The following is a 27941-nucleotide window of genomic DNA, read 5'->3' as shown; positions in this document are numbered from 1 at the left end:
GCTCCAAAATTCCCAATTAGCTGACCCGTCCTCCAAAAAAGGGTGAAAAAAGATGACTAAGACCAATTTAAAATGCAATGAAAAATAGAGACAAGCAGGACAGTGCATTTTGATGGACTATTTTAAAAACCATATTATCACAGTTTAAAATAGTTATATGTCTATCTTGGCTCAATCTGCTAAAAATGTTTTTCTGCTTATCTTGTTTCAATTATTCCTGTTGCCATCTTGCAAATGTGTATGATGTGTTATCCATTTATTCTATTTGAACACGTACAGCACTATCAAGCATAAACATTTACAATTATAGTCCAAGCTATGTAATTCATGATAAAACTGGTGCAAAGATTTTCCAGTTAAAATGCAGTGATATGCTCTTCATCTTCCACATTGTCTCTACTATTCAAATATATGGAGAACATATGGGAACTAATCCACTTTCTCTACTGTCAACGCAACCACAGTACTTAACCGCTCCCAGGCATGGTTTGACATAAATTGAGGAGTTAATAAAAGTGTGGAGTTATTAAAGACCTTCTCATACATTTTAGAGCAATTTGAGCAATGATCATTACTTGTAGTTGAAGGATATGCCATTGCGTGTCATGTATAAAATGAATTGTGCATTTTTATTTTAGCTCACAGCTGTAAGCAGCCCGAATCTCCAGCTCACACAAATGTTGCAGGAATGGATCTTCCATCCCTCGGTTATACCTTGATATATACATGCCAACCCGGATTCTTTCTAGCAGGAGGATCAGAACACAGAGTCTGTAGGTCTGATGGTACATGGACAGGGAAGGTTCCTTTCTGTGAAGGTAATGTATTTCACATCTTCCTGGAAGAGTTAATATTTCAGAGTTGCCAATTCCTTTGTTTCTTTTCATTCCTATTTTCTACCAATATTCCCATTTTCTTCCAATATTAAGGGTGTGGAAAATTCATTTTACCCTTTACCAAAATGAAGGCAGACTTTAGATACCTACCTGATGTAAATGAACTTATTTATTTTATTTTCTATTTACATAAAAATATCTATCCACTCTGGTAAATGTGCTGTATTCAGAACAATGAACAACTAAAACCAGGAGAGGAATGGAATGGAATGGAATGGAATGGAATGGAATGGAATGGAATAGAATAGAATAGAATAGAATAGAATAGAATAGAATAGAATAGAATAGAATAGAATAGAATAGAATAGAATAGAATAGAATAGAATAGAATAGAATAGAATCCTTTATTGGCCAAGTGTGATTGGATACACAAGGAATTTGTCTCTAGTGCATAAGATCTCAGAGTACATACAAACAACAAGTGATAACTCGTGATCTTAATCATAAAATATAATCATAAATCATAAGATACAAACTCAATGATAGTCATAGGATACTAAATAAGCAAACGACATAAATCATAATAGGATACTAAATAAAAGACAATCAACATAAATTGTGAGATACAAACAAGAAAGTTATAGTCATAAGAAGCTAAGAAAATAGGTAATAGGAAAGATGAAAAGATGAAAAGGATAATAGCTAATACAGCCCTACTAGGTGATTTGACATCCCAGGGCATAAGACAGTATTGTGGGAATTAGTTGTTTAGCAGAGTGATAGCATGGGGGGGGGGGATGTCTTTGTGTCTGGTTGTTTTGACATGCAATGCCCTATGGCAATGATGACGAACCTTTTCAGCACTGAGTGCCGAAAAGGGAGCACACGTATGCACGGACGACTGGGCAGCAATCTGGAAAAGGAGTTGGCCAGGGCACATGCGCATACCCAAAAATGAACTTCCAGTTTCAGTTACTGAACTTCCGGTTTCAGCCAGCTACTCTTCCGGGTTTCTGGCACACATGCACGTGCGATGATCAGCTGACCAGCGCGCATGCTTACTCAGGAAAACAGAAGACCAGCTCTTCCAGTTTCCTGCACTGCCACGTGCAAATAGGCCAGCTGATCATCACACGTGCATGCGCGCCAGAAACCCAGAAGAGGAACAGGCACTGCCGCATGTGCCAGGCAACATGGTACCGCGTGACACTTTGGGCACGTGTGCCATAGGTTCACCATCATGGCCCTATGGTGTCATCTTGAAGGAAGAAGTTGAACCAGTTTATGTCCAGGATATAAGGGGTCTGTAGATATTTTCACAGCTCTCTTAGCGACTCATGCAGTATAGAGGCTGGTTGCAATTGTTTTCTGCAGTCCTAACTCTACGTTAATTATTTGTAGTCTGTATCCGTCTTGTTTGGTTGCTGTGTCAAATGAGACAGTTCTAGAGGTACAAATGACAGACTCAATAATTTCTTTGTAGAACTGTATCAGGAGCTCCTTGGGTAGTCTGAGCTTTCTTAGTTGGCACAGGGAGAACATTGGCATAGAAATAGGGAAGATTGAATACCTCACTCATGAGAGTTTTGTCATTTTCTTTTCTTGTCATCTTTTTAATATTATTTTATTATCCTTTCCAACTGCCCGGGTTGTTTGGTGTGTTTAATTCTGGTTTGCAGAATATCAGTTCAGTTATGCCTACCGACACTTGGGAGGAAGTTGTGAAGACAAACTCCATGGGTGCTATTTTTTTCTTCATACATTAGTACAAAGGAATATGAATCTGCTCCAGATTTCCAACACAACAGAAAAGCCACAAAAGGCTGTTATTTCCGAATGGAAAGGTCATGAGCGTGGAGGGGGAAAGCAGTATGTTCCTCTGTCTTCTTTTCTTGCTGATGAATAGATTTCACAGAAAAGTGACTTCGCTGGTGATATAAAAGAATAATAATAATAAAAAAAAAACCTTTATGTTTCTCACCACCATCCAAAACATAGCAAGGATGTATGTGACAGCTGTTTGGTCAGCCTTTAAACTGTGAAGGATTTTTAAAAATATATCATATATCCATTTCTTTTCTGAAATCTGTAGAAATCTATATGAATATAGATGAACATTCCACACATGGTCACAATAATCTGATCTGATTCTCAGAAGCAAAGACTAATTTATTATGCATTAACATTAATGTTAATATTTCTTATAGGTTTGTTGAAGCGTTGGGAACATGTGTTAAATCTTTAAATGAATATTTGAGTGGAACTATATTAAACACTTGGGCCTACCTACTGCCTTCCTTCCTGGCAGTAGTTCTTTTTCTCTTTCCCTTTCCCCTTCCCCTCCCCCTCCTCCCCCTCCTCCTCCTCTTCCTCCTCCTCCTCCTCCCCCGCTCCTTTCTTCCCCCTCCTCCGCATGGAGGTATATCTAATCTAAATATTTCTTCCAGATTGGGACCCAATAGAAAGTTCACCATCTAATCTTGAAGGTTCAAATCTGTGTGATTCTTTGGTCCTAATATGCTGTCTTCTTAAGAGCAAAATAAATAAATAAATAAAAGCTTTAATCAGATTTTCTTCCCCATCTACCCCTTAGTCATCACAGACCAAAATAAAGTGTCTCTATTGTTGGAAAAACAATCACACTGTGGGTATTATGCAAAAACATTATTTCTGTGAAATAGCAGTTACAGATACATGCAGTTTACAATTTGAACAAATCTGTAAATCTGTTTCCAACTAACTGTAATCATAGAAGCAGCCCAGAATTCCATACCGAGTTCATAGGATTGATTCTTTCCACTACAGGTAGACTTAATGTGCATTCAGTTTAGCTTCACGCATTTTAGCAAATCATCTGAAGAACATATTAGGGTTGTTATGATGGTATTTGGGAATCCATTCCTGCAACCAAAGGAATGGACAGATAAAAAGTGAATTGAATTAGCCCACAGTTTTTTGAGCTGTGTAAGAAAGGGGAAGAAATATTCATTCAGACTTGCAAAATATCTATGCCTTACTGTACAGTCAAATTAGGTTCTGTGTTTCCTAGTTGGTTTGCCTCGTGAGACTGACAGTTGTATAATTCATTTTTATTTATTTAGCGCATCTCTACACTGCCCATTTCACCTGAACGATTGTTTTGATTTACAAATAAAAAAAAAAAACCTGATTAAAAGCAGTTGATGCTTCAAGTTCAAAGTCTCTCTGCCAAAGAGAATCTGAAACAGCTCTCAAAGGGAATAATACACAGAATAGCTGCAAAAGAATTGTGATACTTAGAAAGAGCAATGCAGATGCAGCACTTTAAAAATCAAATTTTGATTTCATACTCAACTAATGTAATCATGATTCATAATGATCAAAAGAATTGTGTTATCACTTTTGTAGGGTCATTATAGTACATTCTGTTAATTTGAATTCTTTTCATATGCAGTACAAAGAAACTTCAAATATCTTTGTGGCATTAGTTGCAGCGATTTTTGTCTTTTGAGTATCTTAGCCAATACTGTGTTCAATAAATGTTAAAAGGTTCTGTGTCACAATGTTATTTAATGTTGTTATGAATGCCCTGAATTTAAGCAATCTACTTATTCTTACTTTTATCAACAGCTGGTTCCAAAATTTTGGTGAAAGATCCTAGACCTGCTTTGGGAACACCAAGTCCCAAATTAAATGGTGAGTATCTTTTATTCTAAGAACTATAAATAGTCCTTGTTTAACGACCACTCATTCAGCAACTCTTCAAAGGTATGATGGTGCTAAACCCAGGAGCACATAAGATCAGTTCTCAAAGTTTTGGCCATCTCAGCACCCCCACAATCACATGATTATGATCTGGGCACTTGGTAACCAGCTTGTGCTTATGCCAGTTATAGCGTCACACAGTCATGTATACTTTAATTGCAACCTTTCTAGCTGGTTTCACAAATGGAAAGTCAATGGGGAAGCTAGAAGGAAAGCTCAAGGTTATTCCAGTAAATTGCTCACATTTCCCTCAACCTGCAGCAATCCTCACCATGCCTGTGCTGCATCTCACTGGCAACCTGTGCACCTCTTCTACCCAGCAGCAGACATCTACCTGCCTTCCAGACTGCATACGAACCATCAAGGACTTCCTTAACAACCAGCTGGGGAGTGCCAGGATTTCTACCACTAAGTGATGCTGCCATGTGATATTGCACTTTATGACATTTAGCAATGGTAATTCCACACCCAATGACGATTATTAATGGAGGACTGCTTGTATTGCAGCTAACAAATTTTTTAAAATGCAATCAACACTTACATAAATGGTCACAAGGTACTGAAAATTCATAAACAAATGCCAATGAATCCAATAGTGTTTAATTCCAAATAAATGAGTAAACGTATTTCAGTTGTTGATGCACCTTAATTATAAAATTGGCTTGAGAAAAGAACAGGAAATATAATTCACTAAAAGAATGATACAGTTTTGGAATAATTGTATAATTTTCCAATGTCCAAATGCAGCAGTATAATCCAGCAAAATATCCATTTGGTTTCTGTTTTAACCAAAACAGAATCTGTTTTAATCCAGTGAGGTGAACAGAATTGCTTTGTATGGGTTATAAACTCACTTCTCAGATGCCTTAAAAAACCCAGTCCTTTCAAAAAAAAAAAAAAAAAAGTAAGCTCCACTGAAAAGAGAGACCGTACTATTTTAGTGTTTCTCTTATGGTAAATCCAGAATTGATTTTTTGGAGGGGGTATTTTATATAATAATTGCTCACTGACAAGCATCTCCCCACAATAAAATAAAGTGAAAATTGGGTTTTTAGAAGCTTCACATAATGGTTTATGTAAATGTAGCTTTTGCTTTCTTCTTACAGATCATTTAATTCTTTTTTTCAGCTTGAATTCAAATAACATTTTATTATTTTCACCCACTTATATGAACTGATGCATGGTCTTCCTATACATGTTTAGAGACCTTAGCATTGTGGAACACAGTTTTCTATCAGGTGCATTTTTATACATTTGTAGGAGATGAGGCATGGCTTCTTACTATTATACTATACATTTTAAGTATTTTTTTCCTGGAAATATATTTTGGAAGCATGGGAAAATTTATCAGGCTTCTGCTAAAATGGAGCAATCAATGAAGAAAATGTCTCCCTTTTCAAAGATGAACATACTTTTAGCATACTTTCACATGTGGTAAACAAGATCTATATTTCTGTGTATTTCCGGTATGCATCTGATTATAAATAAATGTCCATGTTATGATTTTCATTGGTAGCACATTGAAATGTGTGATTAGCTAAACATCCAACTGTACATATAATCAGATAATTTGTGAGTACTTTGTTAATGGGTTAATTTTGTCTCATGTCTTTTGACATTGGAAAGAGTAGACGTTCAGGCCACAGCATTCTGAGAACTAAGTTAAATTTGCTAATAGATTTTGTTTCTTTACTTTTTTCTTAGGGCTAGCCTAAAAATAACCATTCTTTTCATCCTTAGTGATGAACAAATTAATATTTTGTGCTTGCTATTTCATCTAAAACTGTGTAGTTTGTAAGTCTTGTCTATCTTGTTTATACAGCCATTTGCAATTTTACACTTTCTTGCATATTTTCTGTTTTGATGTATCTTCTAATCATATTTCCTTGAAAAATATCTTTTCAATTTTTTTCAATAACCATTTGCAACAATTTATATTTTATATACATATATAAATTCAAAACTACTCATATTCCAGTCTGCACATTAACCTAGAAAATTATTCTGATCAATCTGTACTTAATTGCAAAGTTCAAATTCCTCAATAGATATGAAAAGGTACCAATAGAAAAGAATATTTGTAGTTCACAGTGGATCTGAGGATTAACAGCAGAGACTGTGAAAAAATTCCTGGAATCTATAGCAATTCCTTGCATGCAACCCAAACTATGGATCTGATAACACCTTTGTCATAATAAAAAAAGACCAGCTAAAGAACACACCCAAAACCATCAACAATATCTTCAAAGGAGTAAAATGTACTAGGGAAGAAGAAAACAACACACTACTCTTCCTGGATATCCTCATCAGCAACCTTGAACATCAGAAAAAGGAAACACATCATCTATAAAACATCTTCCAACAAATGGCTATCCACACAACTTTATCAATAATAACCAAGTTCAGAGAGCACCAAGGACCCCAAGATATGAGAAATCATACCTAAAAATAAGTCCCTGTGAACACATCATGTCATTGGCATCCTTCAGTCTCAAGAGACTATGATATTTTGCTCTGGAAAGAGGTCCTAAAACAGCTTTTAGTGTGACTAAAAAGGCCAATTCGAGAATGGCAATCCCTTCCAAACTGAAGGCTGATACATTCTGTCCCCTGCCCAGCCCCCAGATTTTGCTGATTCCGGGACTGCCTCTTAGCTTCAGCCTGCCGAACAAGTGTCTCTTCGAATTGGAGAAGGCCATGCTGCGTCTTTAGCCTCCAAGCTGAATGATTGGAGGTCAAGGTTTCCCAGTTGTTATTGTCCATTCCCAGGGCCTTTAGGTCCCTCTTGCAGATATCCTTATATCGCAGCTGTGGTCTCCCTCTGAGGCGCTTTCCCTGAACTAATTCTCCATACAGGAGCTCTGTCGGAATCTGACCATCAGCCATTCTCACGACATGCCCCAGCCAGCGTAGATGTCACTGTTTCAATAATGTATACATGCTAGAAATTCCAGCACGTTCCAAGGCTGCACTATTTGGAACTTTGTCCTGCCAGGTGATGCCAAGAATTCGTCGGAGACAGCACATAGGAAAGGTGTTCAACTTTCTGTCCTGCTGTGTGTATAGGGTCCAAGACTCACTGCAGTATAAGAGTGTGCTCAGGATGCAGGCTCTATAGACCTGGATCTTTGTATGTTCCGTCAGCTTCTTATTAAGCCATACTCTCTTTGTAAATCTAGAAAATGTGGTGGCCGCTTTACCAATACATTTATTCAGCTCAGTATCTAAAGAGAGAGTGTCGGAGATAGTTGAGCCGAGGTACACAAAGTCATGGACGACCTCCAGTTCTTGTGCAGAGATTGTAATACAGGGAGGTGAATCCACGTCCTGATCCATGACTTGTGTTTTTTTCAGGCTGATTGTTAGTCCAAAGTCTTGGCAGGCTTTGCTAAAACTGTCCATAAGTTATTGAAGGTCTTCAGCAGAGTGAGCAGTGACGGCAGCATCATCAACGAAGAGGAAATCCCGTAAGCATTTCATCTGGACTTTAGACTTTGTTCTCAATCTAGAGATTAAAGAGTTTTCCGTCTGATCCGGTCCGGAGGTAAATACCCTCTGTTGCAGTTCCAAAAGCATGTTGCAGCATGACAGCAAAAAAGATCCCGAATTAAGTTGGTGTGACGACACAGCCCTACTTCACTCCACTTCGAATATCAAAGGAATCTGAAGTTAAGCCATCAAAAACTACAGTGCCCTACAGTGCCCTTCAGTGCTCCTTTCTTCATGAAAGGACCTGATGATGTTAAGGAGCTGAGGTGGACATCCAATCTTGGGGAGAATTTTATAAAGGTCATCCCTGCTAACCAAGTCAAAAGCCTTCGTAAGATCTATGAAGGCTACAAAAAGTGGCTGTCTTTGTTCCCTGCATTTTTCCTGCAACCGTCTAAGGGAAAATACCATGTCAGTAGTGGACCTGTTGGCTCGAAATCCACACTGTGATTCTGGATAGACTCTCTCTGCAAGCACCTGGGGCCTCTTCAGTACGAAATGGGCAAGCAGCTTCCCTACAACACTAAGAAGAGAGATGCCACGGTAGTTGTTACAGTCACTCCTGTCACCTTTGTTCTTGTACAATGTGATGATATTTACATCCTTCATGTCCTGTGGTACTCCACCTTCCCTCCAAGTTTTGATGCAGTTCAATGGAGATGTTCTTTTTGCAGCACTTCAAAACTTCAGCAGGAATGTTATCTTTCCCATGTGCCTTGCCAGACGCAAAGGAGTCCAGGGCCACATTTAGTTCTTCTAAAGTTGGTTCAGTGTCAAGCTCCTCCAAGACAGGCAGGCACTCAATGTTATTTAATGCTTCTTCAGTTACCACATTTTCTCTGGAATATAACTCAGAGTAGTGCTGCATCCAGTGTGCCATCTTCTGTGCTCGGTCCTGGATAACCTCACCTGTAGCAGACTTCAGAGGGGCAGATTTCTTCTGTGTTGGACCTAAGGCCTGCTTGATGCCATCATACATCCCCTTGATGTTGCCTGTGTCAGCTGCTATCTGGATCCGAGAGCAAAGCTGCAGCCAATAATTGTTAGCACATCTCCTGGCGGTCTGTTGGACTTTGCTACAAGCAGCTCGCAGAACATGTAGGTTGCGCTCACTGGTACAGGCTTTATATGCAGGCTTTATATCCTTTTTTCCTCGATGGTTGGCGTCAACTCCTCCGAATGGGCTTCAAACCAATCTGCTGTCTTTCTGATCTCCTTACTGACAAGGATGGTGTTATAAACAGCATTCTTGAAATATTCCCATCGTTCAGATGCATTTATTTCAGCTAGGCCTGGGAGAGTTTCCTTGAGTACTTGTGCAAATTCCTCCACTTTGCCCCGATTGCGGGTCTTGTTGATGTCAATTCGTGGTCTTCCTTCATTCTTCAAGTGATGCAATCTCTTTGTTTGCAGTTTTATTCTGCTGCACACCAAGGAGTGGTCTGTATCGCAATCAGCACCCTGATAGCTGCGTGTGATTGTAATATTGGGGAGGTTGGAGCACCTGGTAAGAATCAAGTCGAGCTGGTGCCAATGCTTCGATCTTGGATGTCTCCAAGAGACTCTGTGTTGAGGCTTTGTTTTAAAGTATGTATTGCTAACACAAAGACCATAATAGCAGCAAAACTCCAGCAGTCATTGGCCATTTTCGTTCATCTTTCCGATGCCGAACTGACCTAAACAAGTGGGCCAAGAACTATAATCACCTCCAACTCTAGCATTAAAATCGCCAAGGATAAACAGTGGTTTTTTTCTCAGGGATTTTCTTGATAGTAGCAGCCAGGTCGTCGTAGAATTTGTCTTTGGATTCTACTGAAGATGATAATGTCGGAGCATATGCGCTAATAAGAGTAACCAGCCCTGCTGATGAGTGGAGCTGCAAGGACAGAATTCTTTCACTTCCTGCAGCAGGTGGAGTAATGGATCCTAGTAGGGTGCTTCTGACCGTGAAGCCAACCCCATATTCCCTAGACTTGTTTGATGGTTTTCCCTGCCAGAATACACATCATGTATTACTTTGGGATATATATTAATCTACCTAATATGAAAGCCTATATATTTAATATTTTTGATAGTACTGAAAAGTCCCCTTTTGGTTATTTTTAATACGTTTTTCATATCTGTTGTGTAATAATGGGATTTTTCTCCCCCAGCAACTTTATGGAAAACTCACAAAGCAAAAAAGAAAATAGTCCTTGTTTAGCAATCACAGTTGGGACCAGAAACTCAGCTACTAAGTGAAGCAGTTGCTAAGTGGGAAATCACATGAACATAAATGTGCTTTCCGACTCAAACAAGCATAGTCGGTTAACAGAATAACAGAATTGGAAGGGACTTTGGAGGTCTTCTAGTCCAACCCCCTACTTAGGCAGGAAACCCTACACCACTTCAGACAAATGGTTATCCAAAATCTTCTTAAAACCTCCCAGTGTTGGAGCATTCACAACTTCTGGAGGCAAGTTGTTCCACTGATTAATTGTTCTAACTGTCAGGAAATTTCTCCTTAGTTCTAAGTTGCTTCTCTCCTTGATTAGTTTCCTCCCATTGCTTCTTGTCCAGCCCTCAGGTGCTTTGGAGAATAGTTTGACTCCCTCTTCTTTGTGGCAACATCTGAGATATTGGAAACTACTATCATGTCTCCCCTAGTCCTTCTTTTCATTAAACTAGACATACCCAGTTCCTGCAACCATTCGTTATATGTTTTAGCCTCCAGTACCTTAATCATCTTTATTGCTCTTCTCTGCACTCTTTCTAGAGTCTCAACATCTTTTTACATTTTTACAAATGTGTTAATACATTTGGCTTTTGTTTGCCTCGTAATTACTTCCCCATCCTTTCTAATGTTCATTCTTAAACAATAGTTTTTATTATGAGAAGGTTCCTTTCCCTTCAACATTAAGTTGGTATCTCTCTTCCTGTAACTTAAACCCATTATTTCATGTTCTGTTCTCTCCAAGATAGAACAGCTCTTGACCTCCTTCTTTGTGCCATTTTTTGAAGTATTTGAAAAATGCTATCATATCCCCTTTTGAGTATCATTTCATATGGATGAGCATGAAAGAAATTTCTGTAGCTCTAGAACTCATTTGTGTACGGGAAGAAATAGGTGGATAATTCTTGGCAGCTAAAGCTTAAATCAATTTCATCCTAGGATTTTCCTCTGCACTCAAGAAAACTTCACCCCTTTTATTTATGATCTAGCCAGAGTTGAGCGACTTTTAACCTATTATCCATATACCTAAATTACTCAGTGAAATCATTGGAACCTTTAAGTACATAATATTGGCAAGATTATGATTCTTGTTTTGTTCTAATGAGGATTTACTGTTGTTTTTGGTATTACTTCTACATTTCAGTGTACAGTTGGCAATGTCAATATCATTCAGTTTGATTAATTATGTACTTTTTAAAGTCTAATGCAATGGTCTACCACTTAGCTAGCAATTTTGGTCCAAGTGTTGATATTTAATAAGATTGGGTACTAAATATAGAAATAAACAGATACGGGAACTCAACAGAAGTAATGTTTTGGGCAAGTATCTGGCATTGCTAATAGTTACATGAAGTTTTACTCCATGTCAGTAGATTATTGTAAATATTTTGTTTCTTCAGGTTAGCTAATCTGAATCAATCCCAAGAGTATAAGGTAGGATATATAGCAAATCGAAATGCAGCATGGATAAGATGAAATTGTTTTTATTATACCACTTTCCCTACACTGATCCTAAACTTTGGAAGGCATTTTTGGGGCATTTGAATATTGTCCTCGTTATTCTACCATTAGGAAAGGAATTGACGCACTTAATCAAGTGTTAGTAATAACTTTATTTTTTAAAAAAATAATGGATTGATTTTCAATTGTTTGAAATTTAGTTTAGGTTGTTAGTCATTCTGACTACACCCTGTACAGAAAGATGGGACACACAGCATAATAATTGTAATAATCACAACAAAAACATCTAGAAATAGAAATAGAATAACAGAGTTGGAAGGGACCTTGGAGGTCTTCTAGTCCAACCCCCTGCTTAGGCAGGAATCCCTACACCACTTCAGACAAATGGTTATCCAATCTCTTCTTAAAAGCTTCCAGTGTTGGAGCATTTACAACTTCTGGAGGCAAGTTGTTCCACTGATTAATTGTTCTCACTGTCAGGAAATTTCTCCTTAGTTCTAAGTTGCTTCTCTCCTTGATTAGTTTCCACCCATTACTTCTTGTCCAGCCCTCAGGTGCTTTGGAGAATAGTTTGACTCCCTCTTCTTTGTGGCAGCCCCTGAGGGCAACATCTGTTGAAACAGATGCTTTGAAAAGGGGTTGAATCTAAATGGAGCCCCTTTCTTCAAATTCTTAAAGTAGTCAGGTTCTTTGCTAAGGTCATGAAAAATGGTTCTTAACTGGTATGCATGAGTGTGCAGTCACAGCCATTTCATTTCACGGACGATGCCAGCAGTAAAATGTAGAATTATGTCTACATACCAATGCAAATTGTAGATAACCAGAGATACTTTTGAAGCAAATATGTGAGTCTTCTAGAGGTCATTGTTTTGGTAATTTTCAAGTGCAAGAGCTTCATTTGTACAATGCATCTGTTTTTAACTTCTGCATATCGATAATCGTTATCACTTCACTTCTGGTTTTTACCCAAATGGCACATTAAATATTTAAAAAAATGTGTGAAACAAGTCAGATCAGCAATTCAGAATTATAAGTATTATAATTATTATATTTTCATGAACTACAGATAGTCCTCAATTTATCAATCGATCATTTAACAACTATTCGCAGGCATAATAATCCAGGGGCGGGTTTCAAAACCCATCATTACTATTTCGCTTGTGCACACACGTGATGCTTCTGCGCATGTGCAGAAGCCTCCGGGCGGGTGAGCGGAGCCTCCCGCCACCACCGCTACCGGTTTGCCTGATCCGGGGCGAACCGGTAGCAACCCACCACTGCAACAACCTCATAACAAGTGTTTTACAGCCCATAAAGCACTTTCAGACTCAGTCACATGACCTCATGTAGGATCATTTGACAAGAGCCTTTGATTATGTGAATTGTTTGCAATCTTCTCTCCTGATTTCCTGGAAAGTCAATGGAGAAATCAGTTGGAAGTTGCAAGTTGATGGGATGTTGTATTTGAAGCCTGTTATCTAGTGTTCCAAGGGATTTCTCCTTCCCTTCGTGCAGAGAGAAAATCCTCCCATGTATTGGAGGAACAGAGCTCAGACGTTGGTGAATGCCAGTGTTCTAAACTTTTGAAAATGATGGTGTTTACTAGTGTTTTGAGGAATGCTGTTGTTTCTGTCCTTCTGGAGAGGAAAACACTACTATTTGCCAGTGCTTCCATCTTCTGGGGGGAAATGCTAATGAACACTAGCCATGCTGAGCCTTCAGGAAGAATAGTCTACACTAGTGCTTTCATCAGATTTGAGGTCCCTTCGTCCAGAGCAGTAAGAGTTTTTCCTTCTGAACACCATTCAATTATTATCACAATTGTTCTCTTTGGTGGGATGTGAAGAGGGATCTACCTGTTTAATGGCCTACACAGTACTTAACAATTATGACAGAGAGAGCCAGAATTGCAGTGGTCACGGAGAGTCTTTCTTAATGACTGCATTGCTTAATGACCAACATACCAGGTACAAGTGTGGTCATAAGTAGAGGACCACTTGTAATGTGAAAATAAGTTTCACTGATATGATAAATTTAGAAAGAAAAAATAATGACATCCAAAAGGAACTTGCATTATTGTTATTTTATACTGTACTTTATTCATTAAACATGAAACTCAGTCAGCTGAACATTCAAAAATGCATCACAAATACCATTGATTGGTACTAATGGTTAATACGGGTTGCTGCTAGCGTCCTAGGTATCAACCAAGGACCTTCTTAAGATGTATGATGATCCGAGTAGCACAGTTTTTTGCAGTTCCGCTGCTGTTATTGCAGGAAACTGCAATTTGTTGATGTATCTTATAAAGTTCTTGGACATGGTACCAAGTGCCCCGATGACTATGGGTATTACTGTTACATGTTTCATCCATAATTGCGTAGTTTCAATGGCCAGGTCATGATATTTCGTGATTTTTTTTCCAGTTCTTTTTCTTCGACTCTGGCATCTCCATGATGTCAATAAATCGTACGATTATTATTATTATTATTATTGGTGGTGGTATTACTGTTATTACTATTACTATTATTATTTTCTTTCATTCATTCATTCATTGCAGTTCACTTTTTATCTCTGATAGAATGAGTAATTCTTCATGGATCCAGAAAAGGAGGTGGGAGGATATAGATAAATAAATCCACACCAGAATGCCATGACATAGGCTTGCCACATCTTGAAATTCAAAAGTGACTATCTGTCATTTGAAAACAGATATAAGCTGTTATTTCATCATATTTTCAGTAATTTCCCGTGTTGACTACTGTAATGCTCTCTACATGGGGCTGCCCTTGAGGACCACTCGGAGGCTTCAACTGGTACAGAATGCGGCCGCGCGGGTTGTAATGGGAGAGTCCCGATACTCCCATGTTACACCCCTCCTGCGTGACTTGCATTGGTTTCCGGTTGCCCTCCGGGTAAGATTCAAGATGCTGGTGATGACCTATAAAGCCCTACATGGCTTAGGCCCAGGATATTTGGCAGACCATCTGCTGCCAGCAACAGCTGCCCATCGCCCGGTGCGTTCTCACAGGGAGGGCCTGCTCCGGGTGCCATCAGCTAGACAGTGTCGGCTGGCGACCCCTAGGGGTAGAGCTTTATCTGTGGGTGTGCCCATCCTTTGGAATCAACTCCTCCTGGGGCTCCGGTTGGCCCCTGACCTTCGCACCTTCCTCCGCGAATTAAAAACATGGTTGTTTACATCGCCCAGCCTGAACTGAGAGGGTTTTTAGAGTTTGGGAGTTTAAATATAACTTATATACGTACATTATGTATTTCATAATTTTAACTGATTGTTTTATTGTTGTGAGCCGCCCTGAGTCTTTGGAGATAGGGCGGCATATAAATTTTATTAATAAATTAATTAATTAATAAATCTAAATTAAAGGCTCCCAATCTTTTGGACTCTATGAACCAGTTCCATGAAGGTTTTTTTTTTCTCCAATGGCCATGGGAACATGGATTCATACATTGCCTGGATCCCACATGTGCATGGATTGGGCTTCACTCACTTGCATGACCCAGTTCCTGGTGCTCTTGGACCAGTGCCAGACCGTGAACCGGGGCTTGGGGTCTCCTGATCTAAAGCTAATGGAGGGCAGTCCCTAGTATTTCTGTCCCTTGTATCTTTTGGTACTATGTAATAAATTCTATGTGAAGAGTTATTGAATTTCTCCAATGCTGAGAAATAATCAGGATGACTTTGTTCTTGATTTCATATTTATGGAGCAAAGATATGGCTCGAATAGACTAGACTAGACTAGACTAGAATCAGAAGTGAATCCCACTGAAACTAGTGAAACCTTCTTCCCAAACCCAATTTACAATAATCTAGGACTGGTAACATATCCTTGCTATCTCAGGTCAAATGTTTTGCGATCTCTTTCACATCTGAGCAGATTATCTTCTGTCTCAGCTGCACTGCAAGAGAAAATGCTGGCAATATGGATGTACAACAGGGTGAAATCCAGCAGGTTCTGACAGGTTCTGAAGAACCAGTAGCGGAAATTTTGAGTAGTTTGGAGAACCGGCAAATACCATCTCTGGCTGGTCCCAAAGTGGGGTGGTAATAGAGATTTTGCAATATCCTTCCTCCAGGAGTGGGGAGGAAATGGGGATTTTGCAATGTCCTTCCGCTGGGGTGGGGTGGGAATGGACATTTTGCAGTATCCTTTACCTGGAGTGGGGTGGGAATGGAGATTTTGCAGTATCCTTCCCCTGCCAAGCCACGCCCACCAAGCCACACCATGCCCACCAAGCCACGCCCACAGAACCAGTAGTAAAAAAAATTGGGTTTCACCACTGCTATACAAACCATTTCAAATTTGAAACAGGTTGTTTTATATTCTGGAAATATTTTGAACCTGAAACAGCTACAACCTGAGCTCATGTTACTTCTGAAACGAACAGGACAACTTGTTCCAGAGTTAAACAACTGTTCCGAACTTGAAATATTTTGACCATAAAACATTTTGTATGTTTCTACTGAAAATACAGTGTTGTTGCATTTTTAATATTGGCAAGAATTCTTGTTTCATCCTGGCTCCTTGGCTAATGCTTTCCCAGCATCTCAGCTGGTTATCATGGTATCTCAATATATTGATGTTCTTTTTAAACAGAAGAGAAGATTTTCTGTGCCACAACTGTTCACAAAAACTGGCTTTAAAATGTTGCAGTGAAAATAAATTCAAGTAATGACAAAGAAGGGGGCAGAAATCTGGTGATGGGGATTTTTGCACGTTGGTTAATTGGAATGAGTACTGGTTGGATTTTGGAAGATTCTGAGTATGAACAACAACAATGAAGATACTCCTGGAGTACTACAAGTGTTTTGTTGTTGTTATTGTGTAGGAAATGAGGCCTATAGCCTCATGGAAGTCCTTTGGCTAGTTCAATAAACAAATATTCATACTTCCATTGTTACAATAATGACCTATTTAGAACTATAGATGTTATAAAATTTCCTTAAACCATCCATAATTATATTATTCTGAATATAAACAAATTTGCTTTGAAATTTCATGAAATTTAATCTTAATGAGAAATAATTATATTCTACATTTTAATTTTAGTAAATATAAGATTACATTTAAGAAATGCTGTCATATGCTTTGAATTTTATGAAACATGTATTAAAATTGTTGGTGAGGTATTGCCTTATTATTCTATTTACTGCCTCAGTAGAAGAGACTGTAACTAGGATAAATAGGCTTGAACAAGGAAACATGATTTCATTACAAACTTTAATGTTCAAGTCAACATAAGCATATACTAAAATGCCAAATGAAGTAACCTCATTATGATGGAACATAAACTGAACGATTGCTTGCTTTTCTCAGAATGTCTTTTTAATTGTCCTTATTCCATAATTTTATTGGAACATGATCGTGTTTTAGTATTTCAGTATTCAAATACATGTAGGATTATTTGCATCTATTCAGATTTAAAAGTCTAAGCCCAGTTTATTGAAAAGAATGAAACCTTTGCCATTGATTTATGCCTGGCATTAGATAGAGCTTAGCTCATCATTCTGCACTTCTGTTTATGATGATTAACATTCATTTATTCCAAAGGGATACTTTGATTTAGCATTAAAATGTGAGAAATGCCTATAAGAGATTAAGAGAAGCCAAGAATAATTTTCTTCACTTATGAAATATTTCTATTTGACATGTCAAAGAATAAACTCAGACTTTAAAACTACCTTGAAGAATTCACAGTTTTAAGTACTCCAAGGTTGCAACTTCATGAGCACTAATAATTCAATCCTACTTAAGTCACCTTGGAAAACAGCCTGAGCTTAATAAAACTAAATCTCAGGTTAAGTAGATATATGAATTTAATGAAAAATTCCCACCACCACCTGAACGTAAGTTGCAAACTGATTTTAACATTGCCTGAAATGTCAAAATACAGACTCATAAATAACCAGATGTGTTAGACCAAACAAGAACACCCAAATGGGGTGCAGATCTGGTAGATGTTCAAGCAAAATACTGTACATGCCTCTGTAAATGTTAATGTTTTGCATTGACATCTTTTGACTCTCCTGTATGAGATCAGTTTAAGAAAAGGAGGATAGGTTGGCATAAAACAGAAGATTCTGACACAATTAAGGAGTTAGTCTGGCATCTTGGATCATGTCGTGGGGTCTGGTTTTTTTTTCTTTTTCTTTAAAGGTTTCTCTTTCCTACAATTGGAAATATAAAATAGAAAAGTGTTATGCCTCTTCTACTGGACAGACCATAGAAAGATCTTGTTTTCATAGATTAGAATTTATAGAATGGCTACATGTTGTCTATATACATGGAAGATGTTTTCTAATTTGAGTCATAGATTCATTGGGTTGGAAGGAACCTTAGAGGCCTTCTAGTCATATCAGAACAACACTTGATTTGAATATTTTGGCAAACTTTTTACAGAAGATTGAATTTGCTGCAATCTTAGCTGAGTCACTGCAATATGAGTAGGTCTTTCTGAACTCATAGATTTATTTTATTTATTTATTTATTTTGTCAAACATGTACAAGATAGCAGGTATAAGTATAAACATGGACAAGAGCACAGGAAATGAGTACAAATAAATGGGAGCATAGGACAGGGACGGTAGGCATGTTGGTGCACTTATGCACGCCCCCTTTACGGACCACTTAGGAATGGGGTGAGGTCCACGGTGGACAGTTTGAAGTTGAAGTTGTGAGGGTTTGAGGCTGTAACAACAGAGTCGAGTAGAGCATTCCAGGCATTGACCACTCTGTTGCTAAAGTTGTATTTTCTGCAATCAAGTTTGAAGCAGTTTACCTTGAGTTTGTATCGATTGTTTGCCTGTGTATTATTGTGGTTGAGGCTGAAGTAGTCGTTGACAGACAAAACGTTGTAGCAGACAATTTTGTGTACTATGCTTAGATCGGACCGCAGGTGGCGCAGTTCAGGATTGTCCAAGCCCAGAGTTTCAAGTCTGGTGGCATAAGGGATTCTATTGTGAGTAGAGGAGTATTAGACAGGTATTGTATCAAATGACACAGGTTCAAGCTCATAATACCTTCTTACATTAAGTATCCATAAAAAAAAAAAAAAGAAGAATGGGTACAAACCATTACCTCATTTAATAGTCTAAACTTATAACAGACATGACTTCCTTTGCTTTTTTCATAGCTTCTGTGACATGCCATATATAGGATGTTTCTGTTTATAAAATGGATTATTATACTCTGTTTATAAATTTAAGAATGTTTGTGGGGAAGCAGAGTATAATAATATATTTTCCAAACAGAGAATGGAGCCGAACATAGCTGAACGAGAAGCTGGTAAACAAATCTGTTCCTCTGGAGCAAGGAGAACAGGGGTGGGTTCTACTTACCTTTACTACCGGTTCGCAACGGGGCCGCGCGCATGCACTCGCTTCACTTGCTCACTCACGTGCTCTTCTGTGCATGCGCAGAAGCGTTCTAATGACATTGGGGTCAGTGGGTGGAGCCTCCTGCCAATTTTACTACTGGTTCTATAGAACTGGTGCGAACCGGGGGCAACCCATCACTGAAGGAGAGGATCAGAATTGGCCACAAACGCACCCTACAGTGGTTCCCCACAAGAACATAATAAAACAGCAGAGTCCTGGGAGCCAAAGGAAAATCAGCTTTGCCCAAACTGCATTTCGGAGCCTTCAAAGAGACACTAGGTTTTCATACTTCCTTTCTTAATCATTTTTGGAAATTGTTAATGGCTTCTTTGGAAATTGAGAAACTTTGGAAAGGAATGTTTCATTACACTGGGTGAATTACTTGACAAATCTTTCATGTAAATCTAAGGATTTTAAAACATTTTTTGTTTGAATAAAATAAAACGACACTTAAAACATTGATTTTAGAAAGTTTATAAACAGATTAAGCGGCTAGAAGAACTATAATAAGCCTTCTCAGGACAAATTGTTGTCGATTATGAAGAAAACATGTTAACAGGAGAGGCTGAAAGTTGGACAGGAAAAGAAACAAAGTTTATAAGATACCTGAGAATGGACAAAGATATCTGAGTTTGTAAGAATTTAAGGATAGTTTGGTACAATATACTCAGAAATTATTCTGCAGATGGTCTGCTATTATAAATATGGATTTTAAAAATGTTATAGAAGAAGAAAATATCTTACTGGACAAAACAGTAAGAATCTTACAATGGATCTACAAATTAAACTTTCTGATAAAGTAAAAGGGATATACAAATCTTAAATTGAAGATCGACTTGGATAACTTTTTTTATCTTGGATTTACAAGAGACTTATTAAAGTTGTGAAGGAGTTTCTGAAAAGAAACAAGAGAAAGTTCCTAGGAAATCAATTTTTGACATTATTTAAAAGAACTAAAGATAAATAGTCTTAAAAGTAAAAGGAAAGGAAGGCTAAATTGATTGTTTTGATCAAAGTTAAAATATATATGTTGTATTTCTGGTAGCTCTTAGTGGAATTTTTTTTTATTAGGAGCCTATAAAGGTTTGTTTATGATAAGAGATAAGATATGGAATGAAAAGAGGGTTAGTTTTTTTGGCTGTATTTTAACAGCAATAAGTTATTGTGCTGAAAATAAAGAAATATAACACTGATTTATTTGATTGAGGGTATACTATGTATGTTATTAATGGTCTTTTGCTGATTAGGAACGAATGACAAAGCTTTATCATTTAGAGATAAGAGATACAACATATGGGAAGATCTTTTGTTGAAATATCAGAGAAGGTGATAAATTACTGAAATTGTACTTGTCTTGAAGGAGGGAGGCACTTTATTTATCTATTTTCTCTGCATTTTATTTTTATTAAATAATTGGTATGGAAATGTTAAAATTCTTGAAGATACAAAGCTCTAACATATAGCGACATAGCACTTACAGAAAATTAACTAAAAGGGGGGGGGGTATTTCCAGGATATAATTCTGTACTCAACATTTCTCAAGTAATTTTGTTAATGTTCTAATCTCATTTTAACTAGTATTATTATAGCTCTAATGTTGTTTAATGTTTTTTTAATGTTTAGACTTTATTTTTATTTTGCAGTTCCTGATGATGTGTTTGCTCAGAATTACATATGGAAAGGATCCTACAATTATAAAGGCAAAAAGCAGCCAATGACCTTGACTGTTACTCATTTCAATGCATCATCTGGAAGAGTGAATGCGACCCTTACTAATAGCAATATGGAGTTGTTGCTTTCAGGTGGGAACAACAATTATAAATGTCTATATTTAATTCTGTTAATATGTCTACCAACAGCCTGATCAGAGGTGGGTTTCAGCAGGTTCTGACCAGTTCTGGAGAACCGGTAGAGGAAATTTTGAGTAGTTCAGAGAACCGGTAATAAAAATTCTGACTGGCCCTGCCCTCGTCTATTGTCTACCTCCCAAGTCCCAGCTGATCAGGAGGAAATGGGGATTTTGCAGTAACTTTCCCCTGAAATGGGGTGGGAATGGAGATTTTACAGTATCCTTCCCCTGGAGTGGGGAGGGAATGGAGATTTTATAGTATCCTTCCCCTGCCATGCCCACCAAGCCATGCCATGCCCACAAAGCCACACCCACAGAACCGGTAGTAAAAAAATTTGAAACCACTGAGCCTGATACCCATTTCATGGAAGTGATAATCATTGTAAAGCCCTTCACAGTTTTGATGTTGGATATTTTCAAGACAAACTTATTCAAGTAGAATCTCACTGCTCCATGTGATTTTGTATGGATTGATTGTGCTTGACACCCACACTGAAAGTGATCAGCTTTCTCAACACATTCAAATGTCTCTCTTAAAACAGTTTCATAAAATGGTGAATGCAGGCCTCTTCAGGAAAGTGCTTGGATCTGTTTGATGGTAGTAGCAGTTTTAATTGTAGTTTAATGAAGAAGATTTGTTGATATTGGTCCTACAAATATTTTGCAGTTCTGTTGTGTTATTCTAAACAAGAATCATGAGGTGAAACACATTTAAGAATGCAACATGGCTAACTCATTTTCTTGTTCTCCCTTATGCATAGAAGCCGTCTGCATAGCATTAGAACTGCAACTTTCTTTTAACCCTGAACTGGGAAGTCAATAAAATATCTAGATCTGCATGATAGGCTATGGCCCATAACCTTCAAGAAAGAAGCTTTTTATGATCAGTGAATTGATTCAGGATAATAGTAACCACAGCCGCCAATCAATGTCAACCACTCTGACATTTCCTGTTTCATTGGAGCTCTTATTACTTATGAGGTTTAGATTTGAGTTTTGCAGAAATTCTTATGTTGAAATGTCTTATTGAAGGGTGGTTATTTCTAAACTGACATGTTTCGAACTGCACTAAATATGCTTATATGCTAAATATGCTAATCACAGGATTATATCTTCTATTCTAAACAGTAGTACCATTTAATGGCTATTGAACAAAGAGACATACGAACCCACACTTGACTACTTAGAAAGATTGTATTTGAACAATTACTTCAAATATTTTGTTCTTATAAAAAAAAACAGAAAGCACAATTTGGTATATTTGATTATTTAATAGTCTGTAATTTCTTGCGTCAACTACATTGTAGAGGACATTAGATAATGATTCTGTGAAAAACATTAAACAAGTAAAGCCAAGGGTTTGTGAATGGATAATTGCATGCATTCATGGACGATCCATCCACATAATAACTGGACAAATAAGTATATATAAAAACTCTAGGGGTTTCAAAACAGCATCTCAACCCTTTGATACGATACAGATATTTTGTGACCTAAGAGAATAGATCTATTTTGGATCATCATATGATTCCACAGGCCTATTAAATGAAGACCAATCTCTTTGTCATTGATGTGTGTGTTTGGGGAAAAAAAGCATTTGAAAAAGTTCATTAATATGTGAATAATGATGGCTTTGAAGGACAGAGAGAAGGTCCATTACTAAGGCAATGACCAAGTAAACAAAACTTGACAATAGACCAAGAAATGAGGGGTCCTTGGTGTTCTCTAAGCTTGCTTGTTTTGTTTTGGGGTTTGTTTTGTTTTGTTTTGTTTTGTTTTGTTTTGTTTTGTTTTGTTTTGTTTTGTTTGCAGATATTTCATTATCCAAATGAGGTGATATCATCAGTGTAAATCGGGAGTGTGATTTACTCTCAGTTTATATTCTAGTGGCTTGCCTGTCAGTGTTGGTGGGAGTGGTCTTGGTGATTCTGTGGTGAGGTTATTTACTATTTAACTTGTTTGGCAGTTCCTTAATTGGGATATAGTTTACTTCTTGATTGTTGGTCTGATGTTAATCTTGGTGTTAACCTCTGTTCATCTGGGTATTGATTGCTGATGGGGAGGTGTTTTGTCTTTTTGTTCCTTTGGCTTATTGATTGTCTCGTTTGAATTGTATGTAGATATTGTTTATGTCTAGGTACCTATTGATGGCTGATTTGTCAGAGTACAAGGCTTTCAGGAGTTCACTAGGATTTTTGGATTTGGCTTGGTCTAGGATGGTCACAGTTTCACAGTTGAAACTATGATTTAAATCTGCCCATGTGTTGTGAAATTAAAGAGTTTTCACCTTGTTTTCTAGGTGCTAGTTGGTGTTCATGAATGTATTCTGGTAGTCTTCTGCCTGTTTTTCCTACAGACCAAGAAAGTTGTGTGTGTGAAAAAGGCTCAGATAGCTATCACTCCCCAACTCATAAAATTAGGGAGAAAAGAGAGAAATTAGGAAGAATATTCAGACTCCCAAAATTCTGTTACTATAGTTGTTATAATAAAAGTACCTTTAGGTACTTAAGATCTTCTTGACAAACTGAAAATGGGTATCAATACTTGAACATTTTTCCTACTTCTTTTAAAACTCAAATGGGAAAGATATTAGATCTAAGAAATCATATAAATTTGCCAAAACTAGGTAACTTACCTTGGAATTAAAGAGCAGGCAATGTAGCAACATTTCTTTAAAAGGAATCCAGAATTAGATCCATTAGTATAATTCTTGCACTCTAACTAGTCCCAATAAATTGGCAGAAAGCATGATTAATTTAAAATCATTATAAAGAGCAAACCTTGTGGAAAAAGAACTAGCATGTCTTCTATGAAGGAAAATGATGTGTCAGCATTCTTGGAATATTAATAAATATGTGGATAGGATATTTTAAGTAGACATACATGGGGTTTTCACTAACTAGATTAATGGAAGATTCATAACTGATTAAGACGTCTTCATCAGACATTCACAATCTATTCCATTCACTTGGAATATTACATCCAGTTTTGGTTGCCATGATATAAAAAAGATGCTGAAACTGTAGAAAGAGTGCAGAGAAGAGCAACAAAGATGATTAGGGGACTGGAGGCTAAAACATATAAAGAATGCTTGCAGGAATTGCATATGTCTAGTTTAATGGAAAGAAGACTGGAGTGACATGATAGCAATGTTCCAATTTCTAAGGGGCTGCCACAAAAAAGAGGGGGTCATCCTGTTCTCCAAAGCACCACCAGAGCAGGACAAGGAGCAATGGATAAGGAAACTAATCAAGAAGAGAACCAACTAAGGAGAAATTTCCTGACAGTTAGAACAATTAATCAGTGGAAAGAATTGCCTCCAGAAGTTGTGAGTGCTCTAATACTGGAGGTTTTTAAGAAGAGATTGGACAACCATCAAGCACTGAGGCAGTTGGATTTGAAGTTGGACCCTTCCAACTCTGTTACTCTGTTAATTTACAGCATTCTGACTAAACTGGGATAAATCCAAGGAAATTAAATTTGACATTTTTTCAATGCTGTGGTTGCTTTTGTTGTACCAAAACTTCTATTTATTGCAGCAATTTGTTGCTGTATATACAGTATAAGCCACATTATGAAGATTTGAAAGGTATGACAAAAATTTACAAAATAATAATGATTTTATTTGTGATTATTAAGCAGTACATTTATCTCGGAATGAGCACTGTTGAACTGAATAGGTTTTATTCTGAATAAATTCATATAGGATTTGATTTCCAATCACAATGTCTTGGATTACTACATAGATATCACCTCAGCAGAAAAAATTGTCCCAGAATATCTTAGAAAAAGTGCTGGAAAATAAATCTCAGGGTTTGGTCTTGCAGTGCTTCCCAAAACTTTTCCTTCATTACCCCAATGTGCTTATTAGAAAGTTTTATTAAACTTCAACAACTGGTCATAAGTTTTTTTTTTTCCTTAAGCACTACTGAAACCTTGAACAGTCCTTGAACCATTGAACAGTCATTGATGATGATCAAAGAGCCGCAATGGCACAGTGGTTAGAGTGCAGTACTGCAGGCTACTTCTTCTGACTGCTGGCTGCCTGCAATTTGGCAGTTCAAATCTCAATGGATCAGTGGTTAAAAGACACTGAGCTTGTCAGCCTGGGTTCGAGCCTGGAAAGTTGAAAGCCTGGGTTTGAAACCCGAGCATCATGTGACGGAGTGAGCTCTCATTACTTGCCCCAGCTCCTGCTCACCTAGCAGTTTGAAAGTATGCAAATGTGAATAGATAAATAGGTACCACTTCGGTGGGAACTTAACAGTGTTCCGTGTACCTCAGCGTATAGTGATGCTGGCCACATGATCATGGAAGTTTCAAACCATAAGGTGCAGTGGTTAGAATGCAGTATTGGAAGCTAATTTTGCTGACTGCCAGGGCTTCGATCTTCACTGGCTCAAGGTTGACTCAGCCTTCCATCTGGGTAAAATGAGGACCCAGATTGTTGAGGGCTATATACTGACTCTGTAAAATACTTAGAGAGGTCTGTAAAGCACTGTGAAACGGAGTATAAGTCAAAGTGCTATTGGTATTGCTATCATACTCAGTCAACTGTTGTAACTTTAAACAGTCAATGATCTACTGTATTAGAAAAACAATATCAATAAATGATATTTTTATCATTTCAATGAATTTTGGTCTTAACTGGAATACTTTGGAAGATTTTCAGATATATTTTAGTATGTGGCAATCCTTTTCACCTTAAATGTCCCTGTTGCACTGAGTAATGGGTTGTGTATCATTCTCAAAAGAAAAAAAACCACTTTTACCCAATTCTGGATAATTTACCCAGAGTTGTGAAACACTGAAGAATTTCACACATGTAACTTGGTTGTGTTCAAGATAGAATAGATATAAAGGATGTATCAGAAATGACACTTCGACAAAGGAAAAGAAGAATTCAATTATATTTCTTGCTTCTGTGTAGCAACAGAAACTCCAAAAAAATCTTGATCTCTCAAAAATATGCAAAAAATGTTGCAAAACTATATGATGGTATTAAACTGAGATTATATTAAATAAGAAATCTTCTGTAATGTTCAAATTGTTTTCATTCTGACCACGTTTCTTGAATCAAGTAATGCATTGCAGATGCATTTTTAAATCAAGCATGGTGCAGTGAGTTTTTTGAGCGCAGGTATATCTTGATTAAGAAAAAAGCACTAATACAGGTAAACAATGCATTACACCTAGCATCTCAAGTTACACACAGTTAAATATAGTCTTGTTTCAGGAAAGATGATTAATCACAGGAGATCTATTTACAGAATGATGTGTGTGTGTGTGTGTGTGTGTGTGTGTATGTATTGGAGGAAAACCTATGAACGTTACAGAGAAAACCATCAAATATGAGTTAGAGTTTCTGATTTCAGATCAGGCACATGCAACAATTCCTCTTAAAAAATATCTTAAAAAAAAGAAATATATAGTAAATTATATATTAATATATTATATTAAAAATTAAATTATTTTGTATGTCCATTTATATATTTTAATAGAAATAGAACTCCAGCAATATTAAAGAATAGCTTTCAAGAATGACTTGAGATCTATTGTTGCACAGAATCTCCATACAGAGAAATATTATTATTTAGTAAATTTACATGCTATCCATCTCATTGTCAGGCGATGAGCAGCAAGACTGATCTACTCGCTCTAATTGTAATTTATGCATGGCTACTTTTTGTTTGGTTGGTTTTGATTTTGGTTTTTTTGTTTCATAATGAATTGTGAACTGTTGCTAATTTATATGCTATCCTTTAACTATGACAGCTATATTTGACAGCTAAGATTTGGATTTCCCCATGCACAGACATCTGGATTCTTGGAAACTGCTACTTTCCAAATGGAAACTTTCCAGAGATGTAATTTCTGAATCAGAAGGATGTCTCAAAGGAGTGTTGGATGGCTCCTTATGCAAGTCCATTTGCTGTTGAACCTTACAGTGTCTGCAATAGTGCTCAATCATAATTTGCCAAAAAGAATAATCCAAGGAATTCTTCAAAGAAAATGATTCATTCATCCTGTTAAAACCTGTCAGTTTAACTTCAGCTTCCAATCTTTTCTTGAACTGAGTAATTATACTGGCAAAGGAAGGAGACATCTGATTATAGCTGAATATCTTCTTCCTTTTGGCCAGTTAAACTTAGACATGGACAATACTGAGAAGTACCATACAATGTAGCTGTAAGGTCTGATATTTCCCCCAACAATCATTTTACCAACCTCAGAAGGATGGAAGGCTGAGTCAATCTTGAGCCAGTCAGAATCGAACTTCTGGCAGTGGGCAGAATTAGCCTTCAATACTGCATTCTAACCACTGCACCAGATCTGATTCTAAATACCTTACAAAGCAAGTGGCTAATCTAATATCTACTGAGAGTTGCCCCAGTGATATAGAAGTTGTTTCTTAAACTTTGAACTTGAAGACATTCTTTGAATTGATCCCCAGGAGAGCTGAGGACAGGGATTTTGTTGGTTTGAATCCATTCAAATTCACTAGCTAAACGAGTATTCTATCTGTTTATAAAGAAGACATTGATACACTCTCCTAGGATGACATGTTGAAATAGAAAGCATATATTTTAAGTGGATAATTACTGAAAGTTGTACTATGTTTTTCCCAAAATACCTTTGAGAAAATGCATTTTTAACACAACTAACAGCAACGTTTAAAAAAAGATTAGATATTATGACGATTCAAAGACATCCTTAAATAAACCTTACTTCAGACACACCATCATATGTAAACAAGTTAATTGATTATGTGTCATCAAGTTGACTCTTAGTAAACAGATACATAGCTTTTTTTCCAGGAGCATCTGGTCCCAACTTAGTCCTTCAGGTTTTCCAGTGGTACATCTATTACTGAAATTAAATCAATTGTTCTTGCTACCCTATCAATCCACAGGTTTCATAGATCTTAGTCCTGGTTTTTCCCCAAGCTGAAAG

General features: G+C 37.3%; 1 protein-coding gene across 3 annotated transcripts in view; it reads left to right on the top strand.

The window, feature by feature from the left end:
• Window positions 1–27941, top strand: part of CSMD3 (CUB and Sushi multiple domains 3) — a 695220-nt gene that overhangs the window by 653315 nt on the left and 13964 nt on the right. For all 3 annotated transcript variants that reach the window (XM_034422197.2, XM_034422198.2, XM_034422199.2), the window contains 3 exons: window positions 639–818; window positions 4446–4511; window positions 20782–20940. In XM_034422197.2, the coding sequence (XP_034278088.1) occupies window positions 639–818; window positions 4446–4511; window positions 20782–20940 (405 nt within the window). The remainder of the gene's footprint in view (window positions 1–638; window positions 819–4445; window positions 4512–20781; window positions 20941–27941) is intronic.

This window comes from Pantherophis guttatus, chromosome 3, assembly GCF_059756535.1.
Source record: "Pantherophis guttatus breed Tessera chromosome 3, ASM5975653v1, whole genome shotgun sequence".
NCBI classification, from domain to species: domain Eukaryota; kingdom Metazoa; phylum Chordata; class Lepidosauria; order Squamata; family Colubridae; genus Pantherophis; species Pantherophis guttatus.
Note: the sequence above shows the minus strand (reverse complement) of the source record. Positions and strands in the feature narration are given on the sequence as shown.